We start from the raw sequence: 20004 nt of genomic DNA, 5'->3' as shown, positions 1-20004 counted from the left end.
GGGTGACGGGTTGTTGATTGGTTGGTAAGGATATTCAGTGTATGTATGGTTCATGGTGCAGTTTCTGAGGATTGGTGGAATGCATGCATAGTGCCATTGTACAAAGGCAAAGGGGATAAAGGTGTGTGTTTAAATTATAGAGGTATAAGTTTGTTGATTACGTGTTAATTGTTGGATTACGTGTTAATTGACAGGCGTGCGAAAGAGAGACTTTTGGATGTTAATGTGCTGAGAGGTGCAACTGGAGGGATGTCTGATCATTATCTTGTGGAGGCTAAGGTGAAGATTTGTATGGGTTTTTAGAAAAAAGAAGAGTGAATGTTGGGGGGAAGAGGGTGGTGAGAGCAAGTGAGCTTGGGAAGGAGACTTGTGTGAGGAAGTACCAGGAGAGACTGAGTACAGAATGGAAAAATGTGAGAACAATGGAAGTAAGGGGAGTGGGGGAGGAATAGGATGTATTTAGGGAATCAGTGATGGATTGTGCAAAAGATGCTTGTGGCATGAGAAGAGTGGGAGGTGGGTTGATTAGAAAGGGTAGTGAGTGGTGGGATGAAGAAGTAAGATTATTAGTGAAAGAGAAGAGAGAGGCATTTGGACGATTTTTGCAGGGAAAAATGCAATTGAGTGGGAGATGTATAAAAGAAAGAGACAGGAGGTCAAGAGAAAGGTGCAAGAGGTGAAAAAGAGGGCAAATGAGAGTTGGGGTGAGAGAGCATCATTAAATTTTAGGGAGAATAAAAAGATGTTCTGGAAGGAGGTAAATAAAGTGCGTAAGACAAGGGAGCAAATGGGAACTTCAGTGAAGGGCGCAAATGGGGAGGTGATAACAAGTAGTGGTGATGTGAGGAGGAGATGGAGTGAGTATTTTGAAGGTTTGTTGAATGTGTTTGATGATAGAGTGGCAGATATAGGGTGTTTTGGTCGAGGTGGTGTGCAAAGTGAGAGGGTTAGGGAAATTGATTTGGTAAACAGAGAAGAGGTAGCAAAAGCTTTGCGGAAGATGAAAGCCGGCAAGGCAGCAGGTTTGGATGGTATTTCAGTGGAATTTATTAAAAAAAGGGGGTGACTGTGTTGTTGACTGGTTGGTAAGGTTATTTAATGTATGTATGACTCAGGGTGAGGTGCCTGAGGATTGGCGGAATGCGTGCATAGTGCCATTGTACAAAGGCAAAGGGGATAAGAGTGAGTGCTCAAACTACAGAGGTATAAGTTTGTTGAGTATTCCTGGTAAATTATATGGGAGGGTTTTGATTGAGAGGGTGAAGGCATGTATGGAGCATCAGATTGGGGAAGAGCAGTGTGGTTTCAGAAGTGGTAGAGGATGTGTGGATCAGATGTTTGCTTTGAAGAATGTATGTGAGAAATACTTAGAAAAGCAAATGGATTTGTATGTAGCATTTATGGATCTGGAGAAGGCATATGATAGAGTTGATAGAGATGCTCTGTGGTAGGTATTAAGAATATATGGTGTGGGAGACAAGTTGTTAGAGGCAGTGAAAAGTTTTTATCGAGGATGTAAGGCATGTGTACGTGTAGGAAGAGAGGAAAGTGATTGGTTCTCAGTGAATGTAGGTTTGCGGCAGGGGTGTGTGATGTCTCCATGGTTGTTTAATTTCTTTATGGATGGGGTTGTTAGGGAGGTGAATGCAAGAGTTTTGGAAAGAGGGGCAAGTATGAAGTCTGTTGTGGATGAGAGAGCTTGGGAAGTGAGTCAGTTGTTGTTCGCTGATGATACAGCGCTGGTGGCTGATTCATGTGAGAAACTGCAGAAGCTGGTGACTGAGTTTGGTAAAGTGTGTGAAAGAAGAAAATTAAGAGTAAATGTGAATAAGAGCAAGGTTATTAGGTACAGTAGGGTTGAGGGTCAAGTCAATTGGGAGGTAAGTTTGAATGGAGAAAAACTGGAGGAAGTAAAGTGTTTTAGATATCTGGGAGTGGATCTGGCAGCGGATGGGACCATGGAAGCGGAAGTGAATCATAGGATGGGGGAGGGGGCGAAAATCCTGGGAGCCTTGAAGAATGTGTGGAAGTCGAGAACATTATCTCGGAAAGCAAAAATGGGTATGTTTGAAGGAATAGTGGTTCCAACAATGTTGTATGGTTGCGAGGCGTGGGCTATGGATACAGTTGTGCGCAGGAGGATGGATGTGCTGGAAATGAGATGTTTGAGGACAATGTGTGGTGTGAGGTGGTTTGATCGAGTAAGTAAGGTAAGGGTAAGAGAGATGTGTGGAAATAAAAAGAGCGTGGTTGAGAGAGCAGAAGAGGGTGTTTTGAAATGGTTTGGGCTTATGGAGAGAATGAGTGAGGAAAGATTGACCAAGAGGATATATGTGTCGGAGGTGGAGGGAACGAGGAGAAGTGGGAGACCAAATTGAAGGTGGAAAGATGGAGTGAAAAAGATTTTGTGTGATCGGGGCCTGAACATGCAGGAGGGTGAAAGGAGGGCAAGGAATAAAGTGAATTGGATCGATGTGGTATACCGGGGTTGACGTGCTGTCAGTGGATTGAATCAGGGCATGTGAAGCGTCTGGGGTAAACCATGGAAAGCTGTGTAGGTATGTATATTTGCGTGTGTGGACGTATGTATATACATGTGTATGGGGGTGGGTTGGGCCATTTCTTTTTGTCTGTTTCCTTGCGCTACCTCGCAAACGCGGGAGACAGCGACAAAGCAAAAAAAAAAAAAAATATATATATATATATATACATTGAGATGTATAGGTATATGTGCGTATGTGGACATGTATGTATATACATGCGTACGTGGGTGGGTTGGGCCATTCTTTTGTCCATTTCCTTGTGCTACCTCGCTGATGCGGGAGACAGCAATAAAGTATAATAATAAAAAATAAAAATATGAGAGAGAGAGAGAGAGAGAGAGAGAGAGAGAGAGAGAGAGAGAGAGAGAGAGAGATAGAGAGAGAGAATCTAGCTATATACAGTGCACACCATTTTCAAACATTCAAAGCATGGCAGGATATGAATCATTTTGAAATTCTTTTTATCATCCTCACAGTGTTTTATGTCAATTACTCAAGACATAGAACATGTTAAGAATTCTAAACATTGTTTTGGTTATTAAGAGAAGCAGTTGCCATTTGACTGTATTAAGAAACTATAATCTGTTGATATGAACAGTAATCTAATCACCAAAGATCAAATAAATAAGATACTACAAAATTAATCGATGGTGATTCTAACATCAGTTTTGGCCATTCAAAATTCAAAACTTCAAACTTCACATTACTATAATGTTTAATTGATTTTTTTCTTTACCCAGAAATTTTTTTAGACCCTTACAAAACACATGAAAACTTATTTATTCCTGAGATTAAAATAGGGAATGTGGCTTGGTGATACTTTATGACAGTAATGCCATTACCAACATGACTATTGAGCACTAATGATAAAGAAAACTTATTTAATGTTGGAAGTGACATTTCAGGTGACGGGAATAGAGTATTATTACTTTCCCACAAGGTATTCATATCTACCTATATAACTATTTTTACATCTTTTTACAACCATGTCATAAATTAACTATGTTTTTCAGTCATACACAGGGATGGGGGAATGAAACAGTACAAACTATGTATATATAAACCTATCTCCTTTGTATTGAATAAAATTTTAACAGCAAGGACAGATATAAGATGATTTGGTCACAGTGATCATTACAATCCAGGCTGTCCTTTTTTCATCTCAGGCACCACTGGCAGTGGTAAATTCATGGTGTCATGGGCGTGATGGGTAGCAGCTGTGTGGAAATGAGGTCAAGCAGATGTAGAGCTAGGTCTGCCATCACTGTGGGATGCTGGAGTGAGTCCACCACCCTCACTACTGCTTGCTGAGTTAACTCTGCTCCCAGAGCCACTCGCAACACACCTTGGAAATATTGAGCAATTTAACATATAAAGAAAGGTAACCATTTCACCAGTATTATCTACACTTTTTTCTTCCATTTGCCACAGTAAATGAACCATGCATACTTTTCCTTTAACAACACAGTCATAAGTTCACCTAATCTTATCTTCAAAACTAAACAATATTTGTTGTCTTAAAATCTCCAAGGATGGTTTGTCTTTTATGTAAGAGGAGTAATTCATTTCCTTTGATTATATTGAGATATGTCAACTCAGGATAACTATCTGATATAACTATCATGCAACTACCTTAAAAATATGGATTTATTAAGCAAAATGATAATAATGACAATATTTCATATATCACATAAACCTTTTCATTCTTACCTCTGTAGTGCAGCTGCTTTCCCACAGTGCAAAGTGACAATGCAATAAGCAAAATTCTATCTACACATCTATTCATCTACACATCTATTAACCAGAAAGACCACTTATCCATGTGAAACTATTAACCAGAAAGGCCACTTATCCATTTTTTCATAAAGTCATGTTTAGAAAATTACACCTACTCCCTGAAAGTGGAAGTCTGAGAGCTTGCCACCATATAACTTTTCACAATTTACTTGGAATGAATGAAACTAATGTACAGGTTGCCTTTAGCAATGCCACTGGATTACACCTCCATGATTCTGCCACAATGTCACATCCTTACCTCTTCCCCACAAATATTACCTTTGCTCATATCAATCGTTCACCCCCCCCCCCCCCCACACACACACACACACACACACACACACACACACACACACGCATATTACTACCGCTCTCACCACATTTACCTCCCTTCCTTCTTCCCCAACAAAACACTGTTGTTTTCACCCTCCTCCCCATGCAAAATGCTACCATTCCCTGCCATACTGCCATCTCCCTCTCTCCTTTACCATCCAGACTGCTACCACTCCCACTATACTAAGTCCTCCCTAACCACAAACAATGTGTAAAGTTGGAGTGCAAGGAAAGCTTTGAAGCATGGCTAAACATGGAGTCAAACAGCTGTATCAATAACTTATGGGAAGTATGGGATGTTGATAGTTTTAGTGGTGATTCTTATAAAAATGATTACAGAAGGGAAGCTGTACATAGCTGAAATTAAGTAAATTAGAAAGTCTGGGGAGTAGTAAAAAAAAGATCAATGAATGCGATAAAAATCATTCCTCAAAATCCACCTTTCTCTGACTGTCCCACAAGCTATGAGGGCATACAACCATGGAGGATGAAAAGGTGTGCTAAAGAACATTATAACCAACGGCAAAAAATGGCAAAAACAATCTAATCTAGCCTGAGGCAAATTAGCAAATCTGTCTCTAAGAAGGCACACCCAATGTCATACAAAGTTGATTCTCAACATCCAGGGTGTTTCATTTTTTAACAAAGGCGTTGATCTTCTCTATGGAAAAACTCCCTTGAAAAGCCAGAATGGAACTTCCTTTCAGATATCAGGCTGAGCCGACAGAAGCTTTCTTAACTAAATACTAAATGTTGTAGGCTGAAAAGGTTTTCAGGGACCCTGACTGAATGAAAAGGGGGTTCTTCCCTTGGTATTTTCTGACAACCTCGATGAACTTTTAAATCTATCTTTGCAAATATCATGATGTTTATCCAAAAAGTAATCAACTGGATGTTAATTTGAAGCTTGTTTCATTTTTAACAGAGTTAGGAATCATCTTACCCGAACAGTCAACACTGAAAAAAGAATGTTCTTATATTTGGACAAAACATGCATCTCTCTGACTTTTCTCCCAGCCCAAAAGGTTTATAAGATGTTTTCAAGAGAAGCCACAGAGGCACTAAATAGTCAGAAAATTACTCTTGTTGTAAATCCAGGATCTTTGCCAACTCCCACTCAAGACTGCAATGGGAGCCAGCATGCCTCCTCAAGAAGAAAGACCTAAGGAGTTTATTCCAATTAAGTCCCACTAGTTAATCATAAAGCCAATGGACAGTGACTCCTACTGGCACTTTATATGAGGCAATAGTATTACTGACTTATGATGAAAAAAAAATATTCTGAAATTCTCAAGAGTATGAATGTTCAAAGACAACTAATAAAAACTTTCCCAAACTTGATACTGTCTTTGGGATGAAAAAACACAGCAGCAGACTTGAGAAAATCCATACTTGTAGCTTCCAAAACCCAGTGCTTGATGTTAAGAGTTGTGACTAGAGATGGAAGATGTCCAAGAAAACTTTAGTTATTAGCCAAGGGATAATGCACCACTGAAGAAATTTCCGGCCTTAAAAATGTCTCTCCCACTTCAGGGATACAAAAACAACCTGCCACAACCTATTCCTCCAAAATTTTGCTGAACTGCTCTCAGATTAACCAAGGGACTGAGGAACAAATCTGATTATAATGGTTCCAATTCACAATCAAGGAATCCACTGTATTACCATTTGTCAAATACTGGATATAAAATGGGTGGTAACAAGGTATTTGTTTTAGTGATGAAGAAATCCACCTGAGGAACCATCCTTAATGAAAGGAACCAGCTGAGAGAATTTCTTCCTGAAGAAATTTCCGTTGTTATGGAAGCAGACCTGAAACAGTGTCACCCTGTACACTGCAGGCTCCTTCATGATGGGCAACCTGAAGAAACAGGCTTGTTCATTGTAAGTTTTCATGCTATTTTTTTCCACATGGAAGGAGCTGCTATTATTCTACCCATAACAGGCAAGATCCTACAACCTGGATTTTGAACATTCTGGGTGACCTAAATATGAAAATTTGTGTGGCAGTTGAGGGAGTAATAAGGAGGCATGATGGGTGTTCAGTAACGTGAATGGTAATGAACAGTGGACAGAGTTCCATCCTGGAAAAGGGCTGGTGCATAGGAATACCGAATTTAAAGAGGGATATACACTAGTAGACATATGCGAGTAGGAAAAATAGTAAGCAGGTATTACTAGATGACATACTAATTACCAGACATTTAAAATAAACTCTTGGATGCGAATATGATGAAAAGGGCAGATGGAAGACGTGAGGGTACAATTTGCAAAGGTTTTTGGAAAAGAGAAAATGACGTGAGAAGAGGGTGGTTAAAGTTAGCAAGCTTGGAAAAGCCATGCATGTGAAAAAATACCAGAAGAGATTAAGTGTAGAATGGCATAAGTGAGAGTAAACGAAGCTAGCAAAGTGGGGGATGAATGGGAGGTACAAAGGAAAGCAGAACTGGCATGTGCAAGAGAAGTGTTTGGCATGCAGAAGGAGGGAGGGGAGCTGATGAAATAGGGTTGCGAGTGGAAGGATGACGAAATAAAGTTCCTTTTGAAAGAGAAAAGAAAGCTGTATGAATGGTACTTTGAAAGAATGGGGACAAATGACTGAGAGGTGTTCAAGAGAAAGCAGCAGGAAGTCAAGAAGGTGCAGGGGTTGAAAAAGAAGGCAAATGAGAGTTGGGGTGAGCATGTATCAGTTTACTTTAGGGAGAGTAAGATGTTCTGGATGGAGATTAATTGTGCAAGAAAAATGACAACAAAGGCGAACATTGGCAAAAGGGGGAAAAAGGGATGGTAGAAGGTAGTAATGAGGTGAGGATGAGATGGAGTGAGTATTTTGAGGGACTGTTAAATGAGTTTGACGATAGGGTGGCAGATGAAGGGTGTTTGGGTTAGGGAGGTACGCAAAGTGTGATGCTCATGAAATTTGGTGAAAGCCTTGTTGAAGATGATATGTGGCAAGGTGGCTAGAGTGGATGGTACTGCAGTTGAATTTCTTAAAAAAGTGTGTATCTGTGTTGTTGAGTACTTACTTAGGATTTTCCATGTATGTATGGATCATAGCAAGGTTCCTTAGATTGGAAGAATGTATGTACAATGCCACTGCATAAAGGCATAAGGAAGAAATGTGTGTTCAAACTACACAAGCTTGTTAAGGATACCTAATTAGTTGTACGGTAGAGTGGTGACTGAGATGATGAAGACATACAATGTTCAGAGTATCAGATTTAAGAGAAACAATGTAGTTTCAGGAGTGGTAGAGTATGTGTGGATCTGGTGTTTGCTTTAAAGATTGTGTGTGAGAAAGTCTTGGAGAAATGGCATTTATGTATCTGGAGAAAGCATATGATAGGATTGATAATGATGTCTTGTGGAAGGTCTTATGAATATATGGTGTATGAGGGAATGTGAAAAGTTTTTATCAAGAGTGTAAGGTATGTAAGTAGGAAGGGGGGGAGAGTGAGTGGTTCCATGTGAAGGTGGGTCTATTGCAGGGTGTGTGATGTCAGGATGGTTGTTTGTTTATGAATGGGTTGGTGATAAAGGTAAATGGAAGGGTCTTACAGAGAAAGGCAAATATAAAGAGTGTAGGGGGTGAGGGGAACATGGAAGTGAGTTATCTAGTGTTTGCTGATGATGTATCACTGGTGACAGATTTGAGCAAGAAACTGAAAAAGTTTGTGTCTCAGTTTGGGAATGTGTGTGAAAGGAGGAACTTGAGAGTAAATGTGAATAAAAGCATGGTTATTAGGTGTTGCTTAGGTGTGAGTTTGAATAAAGAAATTTGGCAGATGTGAAGTGTTTTACATACTTGGGAGTGGACATGGCAATAAATAAAGCCATGGAAGTGGAAGCAAGTCAGGGGATGGTTGAGAGGGCGAAGGTTTTGGGAGCAGTGAGAAATGTTCGTTATCTCAGAGTGCAATGCCAACAATGTTGTAGGGATGCAAGGTATAGGCAATAAATGAGGTGGTTTGGAAGTTGGATGTGTTGGAAATGGAATGTCTGAGAACAAAGTGTGGTGTAAGGAGGTATATTAAGCATGAAATAAAAGGGTATGAGACAGGTGTGATAATACGAAGAGTGTGGTTGAGAGAGGTGAAGAGGATACGCCAAAATGGTTTGGACATTTGGAGAGAATGAGTGTTGAGGAGAGGGTGACAGAAGTGGAGAGGACAAAGATGAATGAGACCAAACTGTAGATGAAAAGACGGAGAAAAAATCTCAAGAGGTTGGGGCCTGAACATTTAGGAAGGTGAAACAAGTGATGTGCTTTACAGATAGTGTGTTGTCAATGGACTGAACCAAAGTATAAGCAGCAGCTGGGAAAAACCACAGATAGGTCTGTGGGGCCTAACTGTGGATAGGGGGTATGTAGTTTCGGTCCATTATACATGACAACTAGAGAATGGATGAAAGTGAATGAAGCCTTTTCTTTGCCTGTTCCTGACATTACCTTGCTAATGCAGGAATTGGTGAACAAGCATGAAAGAGGGGAAAAAAAAAGGCCCCACAGACTTTTCTATGGTTTCCCCTAAATGCTTCATTATGACCTGGATCAGCCCACTGACAACACGTCTTCCTCAGTAAACCAGATTGCTCCAATTTGCTCTATGCTTTGAGTGTCTCACATCCTCCTGCAAGTTCAGGCCCCAAGCCTTTGAGGCATCTTTCACTCCATACTTTATTGCCATTGCCCACATTACTCAGGTAGCACCAAGAACAGACAAAGAAATGGTCTTATTTGTTTTGAACAAAGATGTAAAGGACAGGGTGAGTGTGTTGAAAATGAAATGGTTGGGGATAAAATGTGTTGTAAGGAGGTAAGATCACCTAAGAATTGTTAGGGTAAGAGAGGGATGGGGCAGGAAAAGAATGTGTATGAGAGAGCTGAAGAGGGTGTGCTTTTATAGTCTAGATAACATGATGAGGATGAATGAGGTAAGGATGACTAGGAAGGTATACATAAAGAGGCAGATAGAAAAAGGAAATGGGGAACCAAAGGAGGAGGTGGAAGGATGGAGAAAAAGATGTTTTGAAGGCTTGAGTCCTGAATGTGCAGAGTGTACATCATGCAAGGCATAACTAGTGTAATTTAGACTACATGCTATCAATGAGCTAAACCTGGGCATGAGAAGCAATCGGTGCAAGCCATGGAAAGGTGTGTGGATAGGGGATACTGGTTTTGGTGCAATATACATGACAGCAAGAGAGTCTGTTGCTGACAGATGCAGGACACAGCAAACTTGTACGGGAAAAATGAATACATATTTGGTTTTTCATACAAAGTCACCATTTCCTGCATAAGCAATGTAGCATAAAGAACAGATGAATGAGCCTTTGAGGGAAAAAGTCCTCACCTGGCCCCCTTCTCTGTTCCTTCTTCTGGAAAAGTAAAAAAGGAGGGGAGGATTTCCAGCCTTCTATAACATGGGCAGTATTCTTTCTCCCCTATCCCCAGGAGAAGAATGTTTTGGGAACGTTTGGGGAATAAAGTCAGGGGTTGGTGAGAGGACAAGAGCTAAATGAGGAGTAGCATTACTACTGAAGCAGGAGTTGTGGGAGTGTGTGATAGTGTAAGGAAGTAAATTCTAGATTGATGTGGGTAAAACTGAAAGTGAATGGCAAGAGATGGGTGACTACTGTGCACATGGTCATGAGAATAAAGACCATGAGAGGCAAGTGCTTTGGGAGCAGCTTAGTGAGTGTGTCAGCAGTTTTGGTGCATGAGAAGCATTATTAGTGATGGGTGATTTGAATGTGAAGGCGAGTAATGAGGCAGTTGAAGTTATAACTGGCACACATGGGGCATTCAGTATTGTGAATGGTAATGTTAAAGAGTTTGTGGATTTGTGTGCTGAAATACCTGGTTTCAAAAGAGAGATATACACAAGTGAAAAGGAGAGATGGTCAAAGGGCACTAAAAGATTACATATTAACAGACAGGCATGTAAAAAAGAGACTTTTAGATGTAAATGTACTGAGAGGGGCAGCTGGTGGGATGTCTGATTACTATCTTGTGGAGGCAAAGGTGAAGATTTGTAGAGGTTTTCAAAAGAGAGGAGATAATATAGGAGAAGAGGATGTTGAGAGCAAGTTAGCTTGAAAAGGAGACTTGTGTGAAGAAATACCAAGGATGATCGAGTGTAGAATGGCAAAAGGTGAGAACAAATGAAGAGGCGAGTGGGTGAGGAATAGGATATACTTAGGGAAGCTGTGATGGTATATGCAAGAGATACCTGTGACATGGGAAAGGTGGGAGGTGGGCAGATTAGAAAGGGTAATGCGTGGTGGGATGAAGTTAAGTTGCCAATGAGTTTGGATGGTATTTACAAGGAAGGAGGCAAATAACTGGGAGATGTATAAGAGAAAGTGGCAGAAGGTCAAGAGGAAGGTGCAAGGGTTGAAAATGAGGCAAATGTGAGTTGGAATAAGAGAGTATCATTGAATTTAGGGAGAAAAAAATTGTTTTGGAAGGAGGTAAATAATGTGCAAAAGGCAAGAGCACAAACTGAAATATCGTGAAGGGGGCAAGGGGGGGAAGTGATAACAAGAAGTGATGGAGTGAGGAGATGCAGTGAGTAGTTTGAAGGACTGTTGAATGTTTGACAAGAGAGTGGCAAGTACAAGGTGCTTTGGTAGGGGTACTGTGTGAAGTGAGAGAGTCAGGGAGAGTGGTTTGGTGAAGAGATAAAATATGGCAAGGCAACAGGATCGGATGGTATTGCAGTTAAACTTATTATGAAAGGGGGTGACTGTGTTATTAATTGGTTGATAAGGATATTCAATATATATATGGATAATGGTGAAGTGCCTGAAGATTGACAGAATGCATGTATAGTGCCACTGTACAATGGCAAAAGGCAAGTGTTCAAACTAAAGAGGCATAAGTTTGTTGAGCATACCTGAATAATAGTATGGAAGGGTACTGATTGAAAGGGTAAAGGCATGCACAAAGCATCAGACTGGGGAGCAGCTGTGCGGTTTCAGAAGTGGTAGAAGATGTGTGGATGAGGTGTTAGTTCAGAAGAATGTGTGAGAAAAATACTTAAAAAGAAAAACGTATGGATTTTTATATAGCATTTATGGATCTGGAGAAGGCATATGATAGGGTTGATAGAGATGCTTCGTGGAAGGTCTTAAGAGTATATGGTGTGGGAGGTAAGCTGCTAGAAGGAGTGAGAAATTTTTATCATGGGTTTGAGGCATGTGTATGAATTGGAAGAAAGAAGAGTGATTGGTTCCCAGAGATGGTCCAGCTGCAGCAGGGGTGTGTGATGTCCCCATGGTTGTTTAATCTATCTATGGATGGGGTGGTGAAGGAGGTAAATGCAAGAGTTTAGGAGAAGAGAGGATTATGCAGTCTGCTGGGGATGAGAAGGCCCGTGAAGTAAGTAAATTGGTGTTTACAGTTGATAAAGCAATGGTGGCTGATTTGAGTGAGAAACTGTAGATGACGACGAATGAATTTGGAAAAATGTGTGAAAGGAAAAGGTTGAGAGAAAATATGAATAAGAGCAAGGTTATTAGGTTCAGCAGGTTGAGGGCAAGTTAGTTGGGATACAAGTTTCAATGGAGAAAAATGGAGAAAAAATGGGAAAGACATGGCATCAAATGGAACCATGGAAGTGGAAGCAAGTCTTAGGGTGGGGGAGGGGATGAAGGTTCTGGGAGAAATGAAGAATGAGTGGAAAGAGAGAACACTATCTCAAGAGCAAAAATGGGTATGGTTGAAGGAATAGTAGTTCCAACAATATTCTATGGCTGCGGAGCATGGGCTATAGATAGTGCTGTGCAGAAGAGGGTGGATGAGTTGGAAATGAAATGTTTGAGGACAACATGTACTGTGAGGTGGTTTGATCGAATAAGTAACAAAAGGGTAAGAGAGAGGTGTGGAAACAAAGAGAGCAAAAGAAGGTGTGTTGAAATGGTTTGGTCACATGGAGAGAATGGGTGAGGAAAGATCGACAAAGAGGATACATGTGTCAGAGGTGGAGGTAAATGGCGATCAAGTACGTGGAAAAGTGTGTGAAAGGAAAAGTTGAGAGCAAATGTGAATGAGACCAAAGTTCAGTGGGGTTGAGGGACAAGTTAATTGGGATGGAAGTTTGAATGGAGAAAAATTGGAGGAAGTGAAGTGTTTTAGATATCTGGGAGTGGACTCAGCAGCGGACTGAACCATGGAAGCGGAAGTGAGTCACAGGGTGGGGAAGGGGGTGAAGGTTCTGGAAGTGATGAAGAATGGGTGGAAGGAGAATATGTTATCTCAAAGAGCAAATGGGTATGTTTGAAAGAATAGTCGTTCCAACAACGTTATATGGCTGCAAAGCATGGGCTATAGATAGAGTTGTATGGAAGAGGGTGGATGTGTTGGAAATGAAACGATTGAGGACAATATGCAGTGTGAGGTGGTTTGATCAAGTAAGTGATGAAAGAGTAAGAGGGATGTGTGAAAGTAAAAGAGTGTGGTAGACAGAGCAAAAGAGGGTGTGTTAAAATGGTTTGGACATATGGAGAAAACGAGTGAAGAAAGATTGACAAAGAGGATATATGAGTCAGAAGTGGAGGGAACAAGGAGAAGTGGGAGACCAAATTGCAGGTGGAAGGATGGAGAGAAAAAGATTTTGAGTAATCGAGGCCTGACCATACAGGAGGGTGAGAGGTGAGCAAATAACAAGAGTGAACTGGAATGATGTGGTATACCAGGGTCGACATGCTGTCAATGGACTGAAACTGGGCATCTGGGGTAAACCTTGGAAAGGTCTGTGGGGCCTGGATGTGGATAGGGAGTGGTGGTTTCGGTGCACTGCACATGACATAAAGACCGAGTATGAAGGAATGTGGCCTTGTTTGTCTGTTTTTCTGGCGCTACCTTGCTAAAGCGAGTTGTAGTGATGCTGTTTTCTGTGGGGTGAGGTAGCTAGAGGAATGGATGAAGTCAAGCAAGTATGAATATGTACATGTGTATATATTCCTATGAGACCACGGGGAAAATGAAGCTTCATTTTCCCCGTGGACTCATAGGAATATCTTGATCATGCGCAAAATTGTGATCCTTTCCAATGTGTATATATGTATAAAAACATATATGGTAGCACAAGGAAGATGAAGAATGGCCCATCCACTCACATACACATGTATACAATTAAATACCCCACATACACATATATACATACATATACATATCAGCATATAAATACATATACATACACAGACATACACATGTACATAATCATGCTTGCCTTCATCCATTCCTGTCACTACCCCGTCCCATAGGAAACAGCATCACTACCCCGTTTCAGCAAAGCAGAGCCAGGAATCCACATATACAAGGTAGGGCCAAAAATCCACATATACTCACACACACACAAGACTAAAGTAAGGAGTATCACTACTCTTGAAACAGTTGTGGGAGTATGTGACAGATTGTAAGAAAGTAAACTATAGACTGATACGGGTAAAACTGAAAGTGGATGGAGAGAGAGATGGGTGATTATTGGTGCCTATGCACCTGGTCATGAGAAGAAAGATCATAAGAGGCAAGTGTTTTCGAAGCAGGCGAGTGAGTGTTAGCAGCTTTGATGCACGAAACCGGGTTATAGTCATGGGTGATTTGAATGCAAAGGTGAGTAATGTGGCAGTTGAGGGTATAATTGGTGTACATGGGGTGTTCAGTGTTGTAAATGGAAATGGCTAAGAGCTTGTGGATTTGTGCGCTGAAAAAGGACTGGTGATTGGGAATACCTGGTTTAAGAAAAGAGATATACATAAGTATATGTACGTAAGTAGGTAAGTAGGAGAGATGGCCAGAGAGCATTATTGGATTATGTGTTAATTGATAGGCACGCGAAAGACGGACTTTTGGATGTTAATGTGCTGAAAGGGGCAACTGGAGGGATGTATGATAATTATCTTGTGGAGGCGAATGTGAAGATATGTAGAGGTTTTCAGAAAAGAAGAGGGAATGTTAGGGGTGAAGAGAGTGGTGAGAGTAAGTGAGCTTGAAAAGGAAACATGTGAGGAAGTACCAAGAGAGATTGAGTGCAAAATGGAAAAAGGTGAGAGCAAATGACGTAAGGGGAGTGGGGGAGGAATGGTAAGTATTTAGGAAAGCAGTGATGGCTTGAGCAAAAGATGCCTGTGGCATGAGAAAGGTGGGAGGTGGGCAGATTAGAAAGGGTAGTGAGTGGTGGGATGAGGAAGTGAGATTATTAGTGAAAGAAGAGAGAGGCATTTGGATGATTTTTGCAGGGAAATAGTGCAAATGACTGGGATATATATAAAAGAAAAAGGCAAGAGGTCAAGAGAAAGGTGCAAGTGGAAAAAAGAGGGAAATTGAGAGTTGGGATGAGAGAGTATCATTAAATGGTAAGGAGCATAAAAAGATGTTTTGGAAGGAAGTAAATAGAGTGCATAAGACAAGAGAACAAATGGGAACATCAGTGAAGGGAGCAAATGGAGAGGTAATAACAAATAGTGGTGAAGTAAGAGGGAGATGAAGTGAGTATTTTGAAGATTTGTTGAATGTGTTGGATGATAGAGTAGCAGGTACAGGGTGTTTTGGTCGAGATAGTGAGCGAAGTGAGAGGATCAGGGAGAATGATTTGGTGAACAGAGAAGAGGTAGTGAAAGCTTTGCAGAAGATGAAAGCTGGCAAGGTGTTGGGTTTGGATGGTACTGCTGTGGAATTTATTAAAAAAGGGGGTGATTGTGTTGTTGACTGGTTGGTGAGGATATTCAATGTATGGTTCATGGTGAAGTGGCTGAAGATGGGAGGAATGCATGCATAGTGCCATTATACAAAAGCAAAGGGGATAAAGGTGAGTGTTCAAATTACGGAGGTATGTTTGTTGAGTATTCCTGGGAAATTATATGGGAGGGTATTGATTGAGAGGGTCAAGGCATGTAGGGAGCATCAGATTGGGGAAGAACAGTATGGTTTCACAAGTGGTGGAGGATGTGTGGATCAGGTATTTGATTTGAAGAATGTATGTGAGAAATACTTAGAAAAACAGATGGATTTGTATGAAGCATTTATGGATCTGGAGAAGGCATATGATACAGTTGATAGAGGTAAGTTGCTAGAAGCAGTGAAAAGTTTTTACCAAGGATGTAAGGCATGTGCACGAGTAGGAAGAGAGGTAAGTGATTGGTTCCCAGTGAATGTTGGTTTGCGGCAGGGGTGTGTGATGTCTCCATGAATGTTTAATTTGTTTACGGATGGGGTTGTTAGGGAGGTGAATGCAAGAGTTTTGGAGAAAGGGGCAAGTATACAGTCTGATGTGGATGAGAGGGCTTGGGAAGTGAGTCAGTTGTTGTTCACTGATGATACAGCACTGGTGGCTGATTCAGGGGAGAAACTGCAGAAGTTAGTGACTGAGTTTGGTAAAGTCTGTGAAAGAATAAAGCTGAGAGTAAATGTGAATAAGAGCAAGGTTATTAGGTTCAGTAGGGTTAAGCGACAAGTAAATTGGGGGGTAAGTTTGAATGGAGAAAAACTGGAGGAAGTGAAGTGTTTTAGATATCTGGGAGTGGATTTAGCTGCAGATGGAACCATGGAAGTAGAAGTGAGTCACAAGGTCGGGGAGGGGGTGAAAGTTCTGGGAGTGTTGAAAAATGTGTGGAAGGCGAGAACATTATCTTGGAAAGCAAAAATGGGTATGTTTGAAGGAATAGTGGTTCCAACAATGTTATATGGTTCTGAGGCATGGGCTACAAATAGAGTTGTGCAAAGGAGGGTGGATGTGTTGGAAATGAGATGTTTGAGGACAATATGTGATGTGAGGTGGTTTGATTGAGTAAGTAATGAAAGGGTGAGAGAGAGGTGTGGTAAAAAAAAGATTGTGGTTGAGAGAGTACAGAGAGAATGAGTGAGGAAAGAGTGACAAAGAGGATATATGTGTCAGAGGTGGAGGGAACGAGGAGAAGTGGGAGACCAAACTGGAGGTGGAAAGATGGAGTGAAAAAGATTTTGAGTGATTGGGGCCTGACCATGCAGGAGGGTGAAGGGCGTGCAAGGAATAGAGTGAATTGGAACGATATGGTACACCGGGATCGATGTGCTGTCAATGGATTGAACCAGGGCATGCGAAGCATCTGGGGTAAACCATGGGGATTTTGCGGGGCCTGGATGTGGAGCGGGAGCTGTGGTTTTGGTGCATTATTACATGACAGCTGGAGACTGAGTGTGAATGAATGTGGTCTTTGTTGTCTTTTCCTAGCACTACCTCGTGCACATGATGGGGGAGGGGGGTGTCAATTCATGTGTGGCGGGGTGGCGACAGGAATGAATAAAGGCAGCAAGTATGAATTATGTACATGTGTATATATGTATATGTCTCTGTACGTATATATATGTATACGTTGAAATGTATAGCTATGTATATGTGTGTGTGTGGATGTACATGTATATATACATTGTATGTGGGTGGGTTGAGCTATTCTTTCGTCTGTTTCCTTGCTCTACCTCGCTAACGCAGGAGACAGCGACAAAGTATAATAAATAAAATAATATAGATATATCTATATCATTCAATATACATAATCGACATTTCCCACATCAGCAACGTAGCGCCAGGAAACAGACAAAGAATGGCCCATCCACTAACATACACAAACGCCCACATATGCACATATACATATCAACAAATGCATACACATGTGCAGACATATACATACATACACATGTACATATTCATACTTGCTTGCCTTCATCCATTCCTGTTGCTACCCCACCCCACAGGCACTGCCCCCTGCTTCAGTGAGGTAGTGCCAGGAAAACCAACAAAAAAGGCCACATTCGTGCTCACTCAGTCTCTAGCTGTCATGTGTAATGAACCGAAACCACAGCTCCCTATATACATCCAGGCCCCACAGAATTTTCCATGGTTTACCCCAGACACTTCACATGCCCTGGTTCAGTCCAGTTTCAATTCACTTTAATCCTTGCATGCCTCTCACCCTCCTGTACGTTCAGTTCTGAATCGCCCAAAACCTTATTCACTCCATCCTTCCACCTCTAATTTGGTCTCCCGCTTCTTGTTTCCTCCACCTCTGACACATGTATCCTCTTTGTCAATCTTTCCTGACTCATTCTCTCTATATGTCCAAACTATTTCAACACACCCTCTTCTGCTCTCTCAACCACACTCTTTTCATTTCCACGCATCTCTCTTACCCTTTCATTATCTATGTGATCAAACCACCTCAACCCATATATTGTCATCAAACATTTCATTTCCAACACATCCACCCTCCTCCGTACAACCCTATCTATAGCCCATGCCTTGCAACCATATAATAATGTTGGAACTACTATTCCTTTAAAAATGCACATTTTTGCTATCCGAGATAACATTCTTTCCTTCCAAACATTCTCCATCACTCCCAGAGCCTTTCATACTTGATCGCCATTGTCCATGTTAACAAGGTAGCACCAGGGATAAACAAAGAAAGGCTGCATTCAATCACATCCATTCTCTAACCGTCATATGAAATGCCCCAAAACCAAGCCTTCTACCTACAACCTGGCTCCACAGACTTTTCCATGGTTTCCAAGGTTGCCTCACATGCTTTGGTTCAGTCTATTGACTACACATCAATCCCTGTATATCATATCATTTCAATTCACTTTATCCTGTGCATGCCTTTCATCCTATTACATGTTCAGGCCTAAATCATTCAAAATCTTTTTAATTCCATCCTTCCATTTATCCTCTTTGTTAACAACTCCTAACTAATTCTCTGCATATGTCCAAACAATTTCAGCACAACCTCTTCAGCTCTCTCAACCACAATCTTCTCATTAATACACCTTTTTCTTACTCTTTTATTACTTACTCGATTGATTACTCGATTGAGCCTCCTCACACTACATATTGTCCTCAAACAATTAATTTCCATGGTTGTTTAATTTGTTTATGGATGGGGTTTTTAGGGAGGTGAATGCTAGAGTTTTGGAAAGGGGCAAGTATGTAGTCTGTTGTGGATGAGAGAGCTTGGGAAGTGAGCCAGATGTTGTTTGCTGATGATACAGCACTGGTGGCTGATTCATGGGAGAAACTGCAGAAGCTGGTGACTGAGTTTGGTAAGGTGTGTGAAAGAAGAAAGTTGAGAGTAAATGTGAATAAAAGCACGGTTATTAGGTACAGTAGGGTTGAGGGTCAAGTCAATTGGGAGGTAAGTTTGAATGGAGAAAAACTGGAGGAAGAGAAGTGTTTTAGATATCTGGGAGTGGATTTGGCAGCGGATGGAACCATGGAAGCGGAAGTGAATCATAGGGTGGGGGAGGAGGTGAAAATTCTGCAAGCCTTGAAGGATGTGTGGAAGTCGAGAACATTATCTCGGAAAGCAAAAATGGGTATGTTTGAAGGAGTAGTGGTTCCAACAATGTTGTATGGTTGCGAGGCGTGGGCTATGGATAGAGTTGTGCGGAGGAGGATGGATGTGCTGGAAATGAGATGTTTGAGGACAATATGTGGTGTGAAGTGGTTTGATCGAGTTAGTAATGTAAGGGTAAGAGAGATGTGTGGTAATAAAAAGAGTGTAGTTGAGAGAGCAGAAGAGGGTGTTTTGAAATGGTTTGGTCACATGGAGAGAATGAGTGAGGAAAGATTGACCAAGAGGATATATGTGTCAGAGGTGGAGGGAATGAGGAGAAATGGGAGACCAAATTGGAGGTGGAAAGATGGAGTGAAAAAGATTTTGAGTGATCGGGGCCTGAACATGCAGGAGGGTGAAAGGCGTGCAAGGAATAGAGGGAATTGGAACAATGTGGTATACTGGGGTTGCCATGCTGTCAACGGATTGAACCAGGGCCTGTGGAGCGTCTGGGGTAAACCATGGAAAGTTCTGTGGGGCCTGGATGTGGAAAGGGAGCTGTGGTTTTGGTGCATTATTACATGGCAGCTAGAGACTGAGTGTGAACAAATGTGGCCTTTGTTTTCTTTTCCTAGCGCAACCTCACACACATGAGGGGGAGGGGGTTGTTATTCCATGTGTGGCGAGGTGGCGATGGGAATGAATAAAGGCAGACAGTATGAAGTATGTACATGTGTATATATGCATATGTCTGTGTGTGTATATATATGTATACACAGAGATGTATAGGTATGTATATTTGCGTGTGTGGACGTGTATGTATATACATGTGTATGTGGGTGGGTTGGGCCATTCTTTTGTCTGTTTCCTTGCGCTATCTCGCTAACGTGGGAGACAGCGAAAAAGCAAAATGATAAAAAAAAAAATTCACCCTCCTCTGAATGTCTTCATCTATAGCCCATGCCTTATATCGATAAAACATTGCTGGGACTTCTATACCTTCAAACATACCCATTTTTGCTCTACCAAGTAACAACCT

At 41.4% G+C, this 20004-nt stretch overlaps 1 protein-coding gene across 1 annotated transcript in view; it reads right to left on the bottom strand.

The window, feature by feature from the left end:
- Positions 1-3094: 3094 nt before the first annotated feature.
- Positions 3095-20004, bottom strand: part of LOC139752849 (uncharacterized) — a 257324-nt gene continuing 240414 nt past the window's right edge. The window contains 1 exon segment of the mRNA XM_071668812.1: positions 3095-3888. Coding sequence (XP_071524913.1) covers positions 3731-3888 — 158 coding nt within the window. The 3' untranslated portion in view covers positions 3095-3730.

This window comes from Panulirus ornatus, chromosome 13, assembly GCF_036320965.1.
Source record: "Panulirus ornatus isolate Po-2019 chromosome 13, ASM3632096v1, whole genome shotgun sequence".
NCBI lineage: Eukaryota > Metazoa > Arthropoda > Malacostraca > Decapoda > Palinuridae > Panulirus > Panulirus ornatus.
Note: the sequence above shows the minus strand (reverse complement) of the source record. Positions and strands in the feature narration are given on the sequence as shown.